General features: G+C 39.9%; 1 protein-coding gene across 1 annotated transcript in view; it reads right to left on the bottom strand.

Annotated features, from left to right (window-relative positions):
* Positions 1-693: 693 nt before the first annotated feature.
* The window catches only part of LOC138367911 (sulfotransferase 1E1-like), a 43,069-nt gene continuing 26,938 nt past the window's right edge, over positions 694-16,824 (bottom strand). The window contains exon 3 of the mRNA XM_069330188.1: positions 694-5,097. Coding sequence (XP_069186289.1) covers positions 5,000-5,097 — 98 coding nt within the window. The 3' untranslated portion in view covers positions 694-4,999. The remainder of the gene's footprint in view (positions 5,098-16,824) is intronic.

The raw sequence follows: 16,824 nt of genomic DNA, 5'->3' as shown, positions 1-16,824 counted from the left end.
TTACATATGCAATTATGGAAAACGAACATACTGAGGAAAAATGAAGACTGGCTGGTTGATCACTTCATTGAACATTAGAGATGGCTGGAACCACATGCGTTGCTGAGGTAACTAAATTTAGGGATGACGAAAGGGGGGCCGTTTAATCTTCATGGGAAAAAAAGTAGGAAACGGAAAGGAATCCATGTATAATCGTCATAGAAAAATATTAGAGGCCAGAAGGGAGGCATTTAAACTCCATGGAATAATGAAAACCCCCCAATGGGCTAAAGCCACCAGGAAATACGAATGAAAACACCCCCTGGGCTATGATGTGCCATCAGGACAAAAATTAAAACACCCCCAGGGTTACGAGGTGCTGTTGAATAAAAACGAAAACACACCCTTGGCTACTATGACCCGTCGGGGAAAAAATGAAAGCACATCCAGGGCTACAAGGTGCAACTTACGAGGTGCTGTTGGGAAAAGCGAAACGGCACCTTGTAGTCTTACTCCCCACTACTCTTGCTGTGTTGACGAGAGCTGAGAGAGGCAACGTGATACAAGCATTTCTTTGGGTCCCACAGCATGTGCTTGTTGTGTTGGCGAGAGTTGAGAGAGGCAGCGAATTTAGCAAATAAACTTTAGAGTAAATATCACTGCTCTCCTTACCTAGGTGTTCTTAAAGTGTTCAGGTTAGTGATAATACTGGCATTCTGGGTCTAGTAACTTTATCAAAGACTTGTAAATTTTATACTAATAAAGAGCAAGATTTTAGCTTTAATACAGTGTACAATATTTACCTCAGCACTATAACCCACATAATTAGAGCAGTTCTCAGCCTACAGGTTAATGAGCTCCCTGAATGTCATTATGACCTGCGGAATTACAATATAACAATCGTAGATCATTGAAACAAGTATGAGTTAGTATTATTATTAACATCTTGATTGAAAAAAATTATTTGCAATTTTACCTAATATGAGTAATTCATTTAAGTCTTATTACAGTGAGGTGCTGCTCATAATCAGTATCACAGGCCACAGAAACATACACAAGACAATAGGTCTAAACTGTAGTCTGAAGCACATACATATTTCATGAGGTTACAATCAGCTACATCAGATATTATGCATGTTTTAATTTATGAAGTTGTAAATCTTACTGTCTATTATTCACTGCCTCACAAGGGCAGAGATGGGTTCACAGAAGATGCAACTTAAAAAAAAAATAGTAAAATCGTTCTCCATTTTTTAAAAAGAACAAGACAACTAAGGATGAATTGTTAGGATGTCTTCCAATACACCAGATTCAAAGAAATAGTTACACAGTTGATTATACAATAGGCCAAGAGGTCTAAAATCTTTTACACTTTCACATTCAGTAATGTAATGTTCAAGTGAATGAGTTAATGGTTTGTCACAAAGTTTACAGGCTGAATGGTCTGGTAGTGACTCAGCCTCATTAACCTGCCAGATGTGCTATGACTTGCACGTCTGTGTAAGCAAAGGAGACTTGCTGCAATGACTATATCACATTGCCTGGTCCGGTTACTGTGCTCACCATATAAACCATATAAATACCTATTATTATAAAAGTAGTCATAGCTTATAATACTGTAGCCTTCAGGTCTTTGGGCATTTCTTAGTTCTTCTAAATCTGAAGATCTCTCTTTGTGACGATGTCAACGTCATCTGTTGACCGCACCTGACCATATTTTATGCTCCTTGGTGGAAGGCTGTACAAGCATTTCTCTGCCTGTACAGGCTGTACAAGTATCTGGGTGTACATTTCTTTTAAAGAGTTACTTGTACATAATATTGAAAAATATTTTTAATGATAGATTTTGTCTAGTGTTGTTTAACCCTCTCCCCGTTAGGTTGTCTATTACTGCTAGGTTCGTGATAACTTTACCCAGACCTCGGGTTGGATCTGTGAGTTAAAAAGAGGCGCTACGGCCCTATAGAAAGAGAGACGAAAAGAGCCCAAGTTATAGGCCAAATAAGGCCGTAACACTCTTTAATTTGTATTTTTTTAATAACTGCATTAGATGGTCCAAAGTCATAATCCGTAAATTATTTCCTGCAAGCCTCATTGGTCAGTCGCTCTCCTCCCCCAACATGGGATGGGATCCACTTAAATTTTCAACAGAACTTATTATCATTGGCAAAAATCACATTTCTTTTAAAATTACAAGCTACCTCAGACGTTAATTGTGACGGGTTGAGATTTAAAGACTGCAAAGCACTTTTAGTCACACAATACCACTGCACCACCATGAAGTTCAAGTTACTCAGTGGCAAGACAAATACCCAATGTCTCAATTTGTGATGTATAGTCGTTCATTCTTTGCATTCCAGACATAATCATTTCATTCATATTATATACAGCACATGCACAACCTACTCTATCTCAACTCATTTGCACAGAACTATCAGAAAAGGCATAGAATTCATTCATTCATTCGGTTTCATTGGTTTAAGATTTTGAAGATGACTGCCAATAGCTTGTAGTGTTAAGCATCTCAAAGTTTTATTCTTATAGGTTGACTTTAGGCTGTTTGGTGTATAATGCATAGAGACCTGCACATCTTATCAAGGAAGAATATCTTTAACAATTTTATCAGGACTTAGAGACACATTCATTGTCATAAGATTATTAGTACAACAACTGAGCCAACTCACTGTGAGGAGCTTTTAGTGGAGGATTCAGTAAACAGTCAAAGAAGATTAGAATAAATCTCAATTTAATTTGAATAAAGATGGGGGAACATTTTTGTTTTTAATTGTGGTACAAAAAATAATATAAAATAAAACTATTCTCTCATAAATAGAATATAGTCTTAGTTCCTTTCTCATGATTATAATTCTGACAATTCTAGGACAACTCAAGATGATGTGTACAGCCTCATTTTGTACTACATCTTCGCCATTTTCATTGGTTTGTAGAAAAATTAGCAACATGCAAGGCATAATAATCATAAACAGGTCATATAAAGGCAATATAAAAGCTATGAGCATATTTGTTGTTAATGAAAATCCCTTCGCCCACAAGAGTTTTTAGAGGTTTAAGTCGCTCAATAAGTTTTTTGTGAAAGTTGCTGATGAGATCTGAATAACTGACCTCTATTCCTAGATATATATAAGACTCACACGTCTACACCGGCTCCATCATTTGTATAATTATAATGGGGAAACAAGAAACCTGGTTTTTATCAACAGAGATAATGAGGCCATATTCTACTATTGTCTTATTGTCTATTGTGAAAATGCATCAAGTAATGCTTGTAATTCAGTGTTACTGAGGGCCATAATACAAACATCATCAGCGTAACATATAACAGTTTCCCCTAGATTGTACAGGCAAATCATGAATAAGTTTGTGCATAAGTATGTTAAATAGTACAGAGCTTATGTGCCACCTTGAGGTGCCTGGTTCACGTGCAGACCTTCTTGTATTCTTAACTCCTTTAAATTGGACTCTTGCATGCCTCTTGGATAGGTAGCTCTTTATCCAACTCAAAGGAAAGCTTTTATTCCAAATTCATAAATTTTATCTAATAATATTTTACCGTTAGCTACATCGAAAGCTGACTTTAGGTCAACAAAAGCTACTTGTATCCTATCCTGAGAGCATACACAATATTCAGCAAGACGTGTTTGTGCACTACACTTGGGCATGAACCCATATATGTAGAGTAGAAGCTAATTTATCTCTGACCTGAAACTATACACGATTGAGAACAATTCTTTCCAACACTTTACATATGCAGAATGTGAGTGAAGTGGGTCTGAATTGTTGAGTTAGATTTTGGAATTGGTCCTATGAGACTTTGTGTCCATTTTTTTTTTTCAAGATACTGTGTGAGAGGTTCATTTGGTAGAGGTCAAGCAAAGAGTGGCCGGGGACACCATTCAGTTAGCTCATTGCATTATTTCACAAATATTCTTTATGCTTCATATGTCTTTAATTTAGTGAAATTATTCTCTGAAAATGTCTCCATCAACTCATAGATGACGGCTTACATCATATGACATATTTTGTTTCATACGTCGTGAATTATGTGACGTCACGTGACACATTTTGGTTCACACATGGGATGTGCTGCTTACGCCACATGACACATTTTGGTTCACATGTGTTTACTAGTTGTGTTTTTACGGGGGTTGAGCTTTGCTCTTTCGGCCCGCCTCTCAACTGTCAATCAACTGTTTACTAACTACTTTTTTTTTTTCCACACCACACACACACACACACACCCACCCCAGGAAGCAGCCCGTGACAGCTGACTAACTCCCAGGTACCTATTTACTGCTAGGTAACAGGGGCATTCAGGGTGAAAGAAACTTTGCCCATTTGTTTCTGCCTCGTGCGGGAATCGAACCCGCGCCACAGAATTACGAATCCTGCGCGCTATCCACCAAGCTACGAGGCCCCTAAATCTTGTATGTATGTATGAATCTTGTTTCGTCACATGACGTTTATCAATACAGATTTTTAAGAAAACTTAGTTTTTCTTATGAGCCCTGTAAGTACCAATCTTTTGCATGTATCTGGATACTATTTATTAATAATAATCTTTGTTATGGTACATAAGAATCAATAATAAGAAGAATTTTTGAGCACATAAACTATCGTGCTCAAAAATATATCTTCAAAATATTTAGTTTGAGGGTAAACAATTGTTTTCTTTATTTACCTACATTTATTTTATATATCTCCTAATCCTACAAAAAACACAAGTAAAACTAAGGAGTATATCCAATGAAATAGTTAATATTTTTATATCCTTAACTCATAGGTAAAGAAGAAAGTATTAGGTAATAAACATATACGACCGGGGTTAGGATAACTGCGCACGCCAAGGGTTAATTGTACACCACATTATATTGACCTGATATTCTGCACTTCATTATGTTGACCTATTAACAGATTTTGTCGTTGTCACAATAGTAAAAATTTTAAATTTTTGTTGTAAACAGTAATTTATTTAGTTTGTTTTTCAGTGTATGGAATAAATTCACCTAAAGGTAATATCTGTAGAATTATTCTCAATCCATAGGTTCATCTGTTGATCCATCTCAGGTGAGAGGTGGTTCTTCCAGTCTCCTGTTTCACCTGAAAATATTAAACCTAATTAATTCACATGCAATTAAGAGAGACTGTAGGTACAGTGTGTTATTGTTCATTGTAAAGTTATAGATCTTTTACATGTGTCATATTAAAGAATAATATTATATTATACGACTGATCATATGTTTTTATACATTTAGGATAAGAAACATTTCAATCCAAAAGAAAACATTACCATGTGTAATGACAAGACACATGCACTTAAAGTGAACTGAATGGGACTTCAATAACATATTCAAAACAAATCTGGCACTACACTTGGCCCAAAGAGACAACATTGTATAATGCATAATTATAACTCATAATAAAAGTTATACAACAGTCCATTGGATTTGTTACCCAAAACTCTACCTTCCAATCGCTTTATATTGGCGTTCCCATCACTACTATGTGTACAGAGGTCAACAGTTGAAGAAAGAGGCCCAGTCGTCCCACCCTGGCCTGGAGCTGAAGCCTCACCCTCTCTCTTGTGAGGCAAGTGTTATGACCACTATACCACATCATGCTCCCTCACTCATTATTGAACGTTGCGAAGGAAATAACATAGCATATGTGATTCTGTATATCGTTGCTAAGTTCTCAGTTTCCACGATGACTCTACTTCAGTCTCCAAGAAAACAAGTTATTTGTAAAGATGCAAATGTCACAAGTTTTTTCCTCAGCTTGACCAGAGCTTGTAGCTACTTTCATGAGACAGATATGATCACATAACTAATGTTATAAACTATAGCTACCTCAAACATCGCTCTTGTTCACTAATACCCTCTTGATAATGGTCTAGGGTGAACACCCTTCCATTCTTATGTCTCGACTGTCATTGTAACAGCAGCTCCCAGTGACACCCACATCCACCAGTCATTGTAACAGCAGCTCCCAGTGACACCCACATCCACCAGTCATTGTAACAGCAGCTCCCAGTGACACCCACATCCACCAGTCATTGTAACAGTAGCTCCCAGTGACACCCACATCCACCAGTCATTGTAACAGCAACTCCCAGTGACACCCACATCCACCAGTCATTGTAACAGCAGCTCCCAGTGACACCCACATCCACCAGTCATTGTAACAGCAGCTCCCAGTGACACCCACACCCACCAGTCATTGTAACAGCAGCTCCCAGTGACACCCACATCCACCAGTCATTGTAACAGCAGCTCCCAGTGACACCCACATCCACCAGTCATTGTAACAGTAGCTCCCAGTGGCTAAACACCCACCAGTCAATGTAACAGTAGCTCTAAATGACTGCACCGCAAATAGTCATTATAAAAGTCGCACTCAGAGTCTACACACCCATTAGTAACTGTTACAGTCGCCTTGAGTGACTACACACCCACCAGTCGTTGTGACAGCAGCTACCATTGGCTACAATTCAACCAGTCATTGTAACAGTTGCTCTCAGTGACTGCACACCCACAAGTCATTGAATCAATCGCTCAGTAACTACAACTTCCAGTCATAGTAATAGTTGCTCTGAGTGATTACAAGCCCTATTCATTGTAACAGTAGCTTTGAATGACTACACTCCCACCAACCATTGCAACAGTAGCTCTGAGTGGCTGCACCCAACAGTCATTATACAGTATCTCTGAGTGACTACACACTATCCAGGCATTGTAACATTTGTTATCAGTCACTTCACACCCACCAGTCATTGTAACAGTAGCTCTGAGTGACTACACACCCACTAATCATTGTAGTAGTAGCTCCCTGTGACTGCACACCCACCAGTCATTGTCACAGTATTTCTAAGGGAGTACGCCCACAAGTCATTGTAGCAATAGATCTGAGTGACTACAAACCCACCAGTAATTGTAAAAGTATCTGTCAGTAAGTACACACCCACCAGACATTGTAAAAGTAGCTCGAGAGGACAACACACAACCAAGTCATTGCAACAGTAGCTACCGTTGACAACAATTAAACCAGTCATGGTAAAGCTCCCAGTGACAACTCACCCACCAGTCATTGTAACAATAGCTCCCAATGACAGCACACGATCAGGGGGTTAGTGGTTTTATAAACTGAATACTGAACTTAACCAATACTTTACTTACTGGCGAACAGAGACCCCAACCACTCTCTGATAAAATAAGTTCGACCACGGCAACCACACTGCTGCTACGTCAATCTCTCCCCAATCCTGGAGTAAATATAATAAGTAGGGAGATCACCCTGTGTTACGGCCCTCTCGGGTCGCAACTGGGTTCTTACTCTGATGTTGTTAGAGGAAGGGTATCCGGCCCCAAGCCAGTAGTGGCTTTCAAGGGATGTGATCCGTAACGCAAGTAAATTAAAGGGGAAGGGAAATAAAGTCAAAACTTAATATAATATAATTATCACCGTCACCAATAAATAAGATATAAACGATTACACGGGGGGGGGGGGGGATATAAACACTATAATACACGATGTAGTCTTCCTCCAAAGACCCTGGACGTTCACGGTGCCAAGTTCTTGGTGCTCTCGTGGCCTCACGACGAATCCTTCGAGAATGAGTCTACCCCGGCCACAGGCCAGCCAAAACACAGTTCCACTGGGGGCACCGTCGTGGAGGCCGTCAACCACAAGTCCAGCAGATAGCTGGCAGGTTCCGAATCAGCGACGCTGGTTAGGCCACTCCACGAGCGATACTAGGGTCGCGCCCTAGTCAGGAGCCTCGTGTGATACCACAGATCACTCTCCTTTCCACAACACCCCAGTGGTTAAGCATCTCCACCAGTCAGTCCCGGGTACGACAATCCTTCAACTGCCACTTCACAGGCAGGGTAACACCACAGTGTTCATCCGGGGGGCGACTCACAGTTGCTGCAGCAAACACTTGGTGACGAGACGGCTGCCTTGGGTAGACTGATCCAACTTCCATTACAGCAGTCCCAGGTCGACTCTGTAATCAGACACGTCATCAGTAACAGGGACACACAAAAGCACCTCACTTACAGGCTCAGACACAAACGCCCGACGTATCCACTCCATAGATGGCGTTGTTGTCTGGGCACCACCTCACCAGAGGTCAGCAGCGGCTGTGTTATGAACAAATCAGGACTGAAAACTAGCCCTCGTGGCCAGTACACCTCGTCCTCACCAGGTGTCGTCGTCCACTTGGAGGGGGTTTCGGGAGCTGACCCACAGATGGCGCGGTTGTCACTGCTCCGTGCTCGGACGCTGGATTCGGGTCTGTAACACCCTGTAATCGCCGTACACTCGGGGAAGAGTTTATCGTCACCTTTATGTGGGGGTGCGGCTCCAGTCTGGCCCCCTTGCTCATGAATACTCACCCTCTCGAGCCGCCGTCACTTCCCTACACTCTTCTTATTATGAGATGACCTCCTAATTCCCCTTTATGATGTTACTGAACTCAGTCAACCAATTTGCAACCGTCTCTCTCTTTCTCTCTCTCTCTCTCTCTCTCTCTCTCTCTCTCTCTCTCTCTCTCTCTCTCTCTCTCTCTCTCTCTCTCTCTCTCTCTCTGTCCTGTCTGTCTGTCTGTCTGTCTGTCTCTCTTTCTCTCTCTCTCTCTCTCTCTCTCTCTCTCTCTCTCTCTCTCTCTCTCTGTGGGAACCGACCTGTGAGATTTATATTTATTTAATTTATATGAATTTATATAGAATTTATATTTACGTTAATTTGCATACTTCGATAGCAATTTGTATGATGTTAAGTGGACTGTATTTCAGCAATAATCTCACAAATCGATCCTCTACACATTAGGGGGGGGGGTTTATATTGAATTTATATATGCAGCCAATCAAACTACAGTATTAACTACACATTAGTTTACATTGAAGAGGTTCCTTATCTTATTGTACAGCAGGCCTTAGTCCACCAGGTATAACCAGGATGTAGACACCAAATTATCCTCTTTGAGGTAGCTTCCATCACCCAGTAACTGGTACACAAAGCATGCTTCCTCGTCTTGACCTGTCAAAAAGGCGCTAGCTATGAAGCCAGAATCCTAATATATGACAGCTATATCAGAGAAAACTCTGTACATGGAACCATAAAGACCTAGGCTTAATTACCTTGTTTGAGTCGATCATTCGTGTTCTAACTGGTACGCCCTATCTACTGACATTAATGGCCAAAAATGATTAGATAATCCGCGGTTTCGGAAAGACACTTCCCTTGAGATTGATGACAGCGTGTTGATGATGGCAGATCACTACTCTGATCTTCCATAACACTTCGTCCAAGAGAATTTATAGGAGCCGTAATTTGCCCCACGACTCTGTGGTCTTAAACAATAATAATGGCTGACCACTCCCTCCTCACTGACGCTACTGGCCTACATTGTCCAGATGACAGTAAGTGATAGAAGGGTCACATTTACTCTATTTTAATTCTGATAATTAAGTTAATTTATATGAGATGTTTTTATGATGGTAAAGTCCAAAGACTAATGTATTTAAGAATAATTCCCACCATAATAGGTGGTGAATTTATAATAGTATGTGGTAATGATATCCCATTTTCTATAGACGGAAATTCCACTACAAGTTACATTTTCTATGGGTTAACTTGTTTATACAACACAGCAATATTATCTGCCTGTATGATATTATTAAATGGTGTCGGATTTTCCTGACATAATTCCCTGGGGGCTGCTCACGGGTCTAAGTCCTATTTAGAACAGACGAACACCGATACTCCTCCTTCGAATTATTAGATTAATTTGATGTTAGTAGTTAGTAATCACACATTTGTGCGTCTGTTCGTACAGGACGGATTTCCCATACTAGAGTTGCAGGGGTTAGAATTCTAATGCGATTTCATTTCCCTGTTAACTCTTGAACGGAAAAATTCAAGCCTAATTACATATTATTTAACCCAGAAGACTGAATGTGATCAAGTACTACAGTCAAGTATGATTCAGGGACTGCAGTGAGATCAGTGACATTAGATATAACTTGAAGTTTGTTTAGGTAACTGGTCACTGATATATAAACACTGAGGCCCATGGAATACATCTTGATTAAATAATAAATGTATCAAATCAGTCATCAGATTTATTGGGGTTTAATTTAGTTAATTGATTCAGAAGATTGAATAGCTCATCATGAAAGTAAAGTATGGTTCTGAGACTGCAATAGGTTCAGTGACATTGGTCGCAGTGATTTGTAGCTGTTTAGGCTACTGTTCACTGATTTGCCACTGAGGCCTCATGAACTCATCTTCAGCTTTAAATGATGATACTAACATCAACCTCTGTTACTATAGTCAGCTGTAATCTCCTTAGTATAATGCTACTGGAGAAATATAATCAGCTGACAAATTTAGATTTCTATTGGTATTGTTTATCTGCAGCCATAGGTCTCCCCAGGCTTGATACTGGGCCTGAGAGTAATTTACCTCCTGCAGAGTTTAACATGGTTATGCCCTGATATTTAGTAGGGCTACCAATGAATCGATGGTAGTAGTCTGTCCCAACAAGGAGACTGAAGTCGGTGAGGTGATCAGACTAAATATTATCTGCCAATTTTATTCCTCTATTTCTCAGGAATTTGGCTGTTGCTCTCAGACCTTGAACTTGTAGGTCTACTGGTATTTTGTCCACCACAATGGCTTGTACTTGACAGACGTACCTGCCTAAACGTACTGATGGTTGTACCACCTGGTAGACTTGAGGTCCTGCATCTGTTACAAACCCTGAGATATTGAATGACATCTGAGCTACAGGCCTTAATTGTAGTTCATCTGCCAACTTTTTAGTGACATATGTTCTCTGGGACCCTTGGTCAAACAACCCACGGGTATGGACCTTGGCCCTCTTATTCAGGATGGTAATTTGGGCAGTAGGCAAAGTCGTATTACCTTTAGACTTTGCCGATTGGACACTCTTTGTTTGTTGCACCTTGCAGTACTGTACTGTGGTGGGAATGCTATCTTCCACCTTGGGGTTTGGAGACGTTGTTTTGGTGTCTCTGCACAATGCTGCATGGTGCTGACCTTTGTTACACCTATTACAGGTGTGTAATTGGGTATCACAGTCGTTGATGTTATGTTTCCTGAGGCACCTCGTGCAATGTTGCAAATCTTTAAGTCGCTCAACACGGGCGTCACTATCAGGAAAATTAGGGCAGTGGTACATTGAATGTTTCTCATTGCAGAACAAACATGTTCCATAGCTTCCAGTACCCTTTGGTTTACGTTCTTGGGTGACACAGTAACTATAGGCTTGGAGGGTCCCACTGCATATACGCCCATACTGCTACTGTTCCACTTTGGTGTTGAATTATATTGTCTAGATTGATTTGGAGTACCTTTGGTACTCTGTGGTTTACTATTATTGGTTTCTGAGGGTTTACTTGGTGGTTTTAATTTGTCATGTGTTCGTAATTGATGAACTACTGACTTTAAACCCTCAGATATTTCATTCATGGATAAGATACTTTTATTGTAATGAGCACTCATTTGTCTCAATATGTCCCTAGGTATTTTCTCCTGGACAATTATTTTCAAGACCGACTCAGCCCCGTTTGTATCTGCTGTCAGGCTGAGGGCATTGATCAATGATTCTACCTCCAGCTTGAAGACTTGGAGTGATTCAGCTGAAGGTAAATGGGGTAAATGCAACAGCTCATGAACTAAATGTGATGTTCTTACTTCTGGATCAGCATAATTGTCCTTGAGGAGTTTTACTGCCAGATCATAGCCGTCATTAGTTAATCTCAGATGGGATACTACTGTTTTAGCCTCACCTGATAATTGGCCTTGCAAATAAGAGAATTTACTACTCTTTGGTAAAGATTGTTTTGAGTCCACAAGGTCAACGAATTTGTTCCAAAATTCGTCCCAATCTTCCTCATCTTTTCCTGAGAAAGTGGGTAAATTAATTGGAGGGAGTCGAGCTTCTGCTTGACTCGTATTAGATGCAACTGTTGTTGTTGTTGCCTTGTTCTGGGCAATTAATTTGACGTAAGGCTGTAATGTGGCCTGAGTGTGATCTTCATAATTCGCAAGATCAACCATAATGTCGTCTATTTCTGTTTCTGATAAATTGGTGTTGGCAAGTTCAGCCACATATGTTGCTATTTGGCATTTGATTTGCTCAAATTTACCTGCAGCTGCTTGATAATAGCTTTCCAGGTCAGCATAATCAACTTGAGATTGTTGTGACAAATCTTCACATTTCTTGATCTGTCTTGTTAAGTGGCCTTTAAGACCTGCAAGGGTTCTTTTCATTCTCCCTGCATTATCCATACTGGCTAGTTGGTGAAGCCTTGTGGGACTTGTACTTGGGTCGCTCATAATACTGAACAAGCACTGATGTTAGACTAGGGTAAAATTTCTGCACTCACTAGGCTGTAATCCTACCTCTACTAGAGGTTAGCACTTAAAATTAATACACATTATATATATACAATCATACACACTAATGATTTGAGTGATAAACCAGTGTCATTGGAAGTACCTTTAGGTTAGCTCTTCTATTTCACCCTAGGATGGTATAGACACTAATAAATCACTCAAAGGTGTAATGATCATAAGTAAATTATTATATATACACAACTCAACTCGAGTTGATAAAATTTACACCCAAAATAGGGTCTGCACCATTCATTAATGGTGCTGGGTTGTTTAATATAGTACAACTAGACTATGGTAATGGGACTAGGATGAACAATAAATAGTTCAACTAGTCAATGGTAATATCCTACCCTGTTGTGGGTTGGCAATTAGTAAATATTATGTTGTGAACACTAGTGCAATATATATTAAATAATTCTCTATTTTGGAGAAATAATATGCACAATTATTGATAATAGCCTCTTAATTGCCTCTATGAAACTTCTAATATTATCAAGAAGTATTAAATATTATTAGTGACCTCGCGAAATAAAGTCCACAAAATTCGTGGATAATCTCTCGCGAAATTTAACACCACGAAACCCGTGAACAATCTCGTGAAGACACAGCCACTAATTTGGCTGGCTTCAATATTAGCGCTGTCATTTCACAGAATAACACGCCATCAAATCTGTGGGTGTGCATGAAACCGCTGATGAGGCTGATCTGAACTGAGGGGGACTCCTGAGCTCGCACGAGGCAACGCCGCCGTCTTTGACTGGCTTTGTATAAATCACACTGCACTAGTATATTTAATGAATCCACTGGTTAACTGGTTCATCCGGTACTAAGATGACCAAATAATCTGTCATCCGACTCGCAGATGACCAATAATGTGGGTTCATCGGGCCAATAATCTGTCATCCGGTTCGAAGGACCAAATAATTTGGGAACCGACCTGTGAGATTTATATTTATTTAATTTATATGAATTTATATAGAATTTATATTTACGTTAATTTGTATACTTCGATAGCAATTTGTATGATGTTAAGTGGACTGTATTTCTGCAATAATCTCACAAATCGATCCTCTACACATTAGGGGGGGTTTATATTGAATTTATATATGCAGCCAATCAAACTACAGTATTAACTACACATTAGTTTACATTGAAGAGGTTCCTTATCTTATTGTACAGCAGGCCTTAGTCCACCAGGTATAACCAGGATGTAGACACCAAATTATCCTCTTTGAGGTAGCTTCCATCACCCAGTAACTGGTACACAAAGCATGCTTCCTCGTCTTGACCTGTCAAAAGGGCGCTAGCTATGAAGCCAGAATCCTAATATATGACAGCTATATCAGAGAAAACACTGTACATGGAACCATAAAGACCTAGGCTTAATTACCTTGTTTGAGTCGATCATTCGTGTTCTAACCGGCACGCCCTATCTACTGACATTAATGGCCAAAAATGATTAGATAAACCGCGGTTTCGGAAAGACACTTCCCTTGAGATTGATGACAGCGTGTTGATGATGGCAGATCACTACTCTGATCTTCCATAACACTTCGTCCAAGAGAATTTATAGGAGCCGTGATTCGCTCCACGACTCTGTGGTCTTAAACAATAATAATGGCTGACCAGTCAATCCTCACTGACACTACTGGCCTACATTGTCCAGATGACAGTAAGTGATAGAAGGGTCACATTTACTCTATTTTAATTCTGATAATTAAGTTAATTTATATGAGATGTTTTATGATGGTAAAGCCTAAAGACTAATGTATTTAAGAATAATTCCCACCATAATAGGTGGTGAATTTATAATAGTATGTGGTAATAATATCCCATTTTCTATAGACAGAAATTCCACTACAAGTTACATTTTCTATGGGTTAACTTGTTTATACAACACAGCAATATTATCTGCCTGTATGATATTATTAAATGGTGTCGGATTTTCCGACACTCCCTCCCTCTCTCTCTCTCTCTCTCTCTCTCACTCTCTCTCTCTCTCTCTCTCTCTAAGCCCATAATCTAGGGCTGTCAATCACCTTAAATTGGATACCAAGTCACATTGGCATTGATGGTAATGAAAAGGCAGACTCACTAGCAAAAACTGCCACTGCTCTATCTGTTGTACAGTTCAAATACCTCCAAGTTTCTCACAGATTATGCAGCAAATCTAGAAGAAAATATTCTCAACTATCAAAAGTCGCCACAGAGGTAAAGTAGCGGAAGGAAGATCCACTGCGATATGGTACGAACAAGCTACTGGTTACTCATCTTTCAAGCCTGGCAAAAAGATATCCAGAGACACTGCAGTAGCCATACAAATTGCTGGAAGGTAATGAACCCAATAGTTAACTTTTTATTCTAGCATAGTTGAGGCAGTTGATAGTGGTATGGATTGTGATGTTGTGTACCTTGACTTTAGCAAAGCTTTTGATACAGTACCACATGAAATACCGATTAAAATGATAGAGGCTCATGGTATTGGGGGGTGCTATATTAAGTTGGATTAGGACATGGCTAAGAACATAAAAACATAAGAACAAAGGCAACTGCAGAAGGCCTATTGGCCCATACGAGGCAGTTCCTATTTATAACCACCCAATCCCACTCATATACATGTCCAACCCGCGCTTGAAACAATCTAGGGACCCCACCTCCACCACGCTATGTGGCAATTGGTTCCACAAATCAACAACCCTGTTACTGAACCAGTATTTACCCAAGTCTTTCCTAAATCTAAACTTATCCAATTTATACCCATTGTTTTGTGTTGATACTTTTAGTACCCTATTAATATCCCCTTTGTTATGTCCATTCATCCACTTGCAAACCTCTATCATGTCACGCCTAACTCTTCGCCTTTCCAGTGAATGCAACTTAAGCTTTGTTAATCTTTCTTCATATGAAAGATTTCTAATTTGGGTAATTAACTTAGACATCCTACGCTGGACATGTTCAAGTGAATTTATATCCATTCTATAATACGGCGACCAAAACTGAACTGCATAATCTAAATGGGGCCTAACCAGAGCAAGATATAGCATAAGAACCACACCAGGTGTCTTGTTACTAACGCTTCGATTAATAAATCCCAGTGTCATATTTGCCTTATTACGAACATTCATGCATTGATTCATTTGTTTTAAATTCTTACTAATCATAACTGCCAGATCCCTTTCGCAATCCGAATTCGCAATCTCAACACCATCTAGCTCGTATCTTGTAACTCTATCATCATTACCTAGCCTCAGAACTTTACATTTATCAGCATTAAACTGCATCTGCCAATCCTTTGACCATTTCAAAATCCTATTTAGATCAACTTGAAGTGGTAGTGAGTCTTCTTCCGAATTAATTTCCCCATTGATTTTTGTATCATCGGCAAATTTGCAATTGTTGCTACTCAAACCTGAATCTAAATCATTTATATAAATTATAAACAACAGAGATCCCAGGACAGCCTTGAGGCACTCCACTTTTTTGGAGTGGAGTGAGAGAGAGAGAGAGAGAGAGAGAGAGAGAGAGAGAGAGAGAGAGAGAGAGAGAGAGAGAGAGAGAGAGAGAGAGAGAGAGAGAGAGAGAGAGAGAGAGAGAGAAAGTGAGAGAGAGAGAGAGAGAGATAGAGAGAGAGAGAGAGAGAGAGAGAGAGAGAGAGAGAGAGAGAGAGAGAGAGAGAGAGAGAGAGAGAGAGAGAGAGAGAGGGAGAGGGAGAGGGAGAGGGAGAGAGAGAGAGGGAGAGAGAGAGAGAGAGAGAGAGAGAGAGAGAGAGAGAGAGAGAGAGAGAGAGAGAGAGAGAGAGAGAGAAGAGAGATAGAGAGAGGGAGGGTGTAACAAGCTAGGTTTGTTGTAAGAAGGTTCCAGAAGGTTCCAGAAGTCTCGTGTAGAGACCTGACCCCAGCAACGCGCATCCCCCAGGGAATTCGCAATGAAAATAATTGACGCCTTTGTTCATAGTTTCGTATAATGAATCATCCTATAGTATTCACTTATTTAGAGAAATTAGCCTTCATTCATTTTGCATTCAAATTGTATTGTATAGTATTACTGTTTATAATATCAAGAGTATTCTAATTATTGAGTTAAGTCACCATCAGTGACGTCACGAGCCAGCACTACTCTTTATTGCGGAGTGACCTGGCGGTCATAGGTCACAAGGTTCCATGTCCTCTATTTCTCAAAGGTCAAAGAGCAATTTTGTAATTGGAAATAGCTCTTCCTTAAAATGCTTGGGTAATTTAACTTCAGTTAAAATAATTCAACCAATCTGGATCATTCAGTGCAAACAGAGGTTAATTGTTAAACTTAAGCCTTGCTAGTAACTTGGTAAAACTTAGACTATGCAGAAGGATACAATCAATGCTCTCGTCTGGGTAGGACCAGACGAGCATGGGTAGGACAGTG

Source organism: Procambarus clarkii, chromosome 23 (genome assembly GCF_040958095.1).
Source record: "Procambarus clarkii isolate CNS0578487 chromosome 23, FALCON_Pclarkii_2.0, whole genome shotgun sequence".
Classification (NCBI taxonomy): domain Eukaryota; kingdom Metazoa; phylum Arthropoda; class Malacostraca; order Decapoda; family Cambaridae; genus Procambarus; species Procambarus clarkii.
The sequence above is the reverse complement of the archived record's forward strand: the minus strand, read 5'-3'. Positions and strand labels throughout refer to the sequence as shown.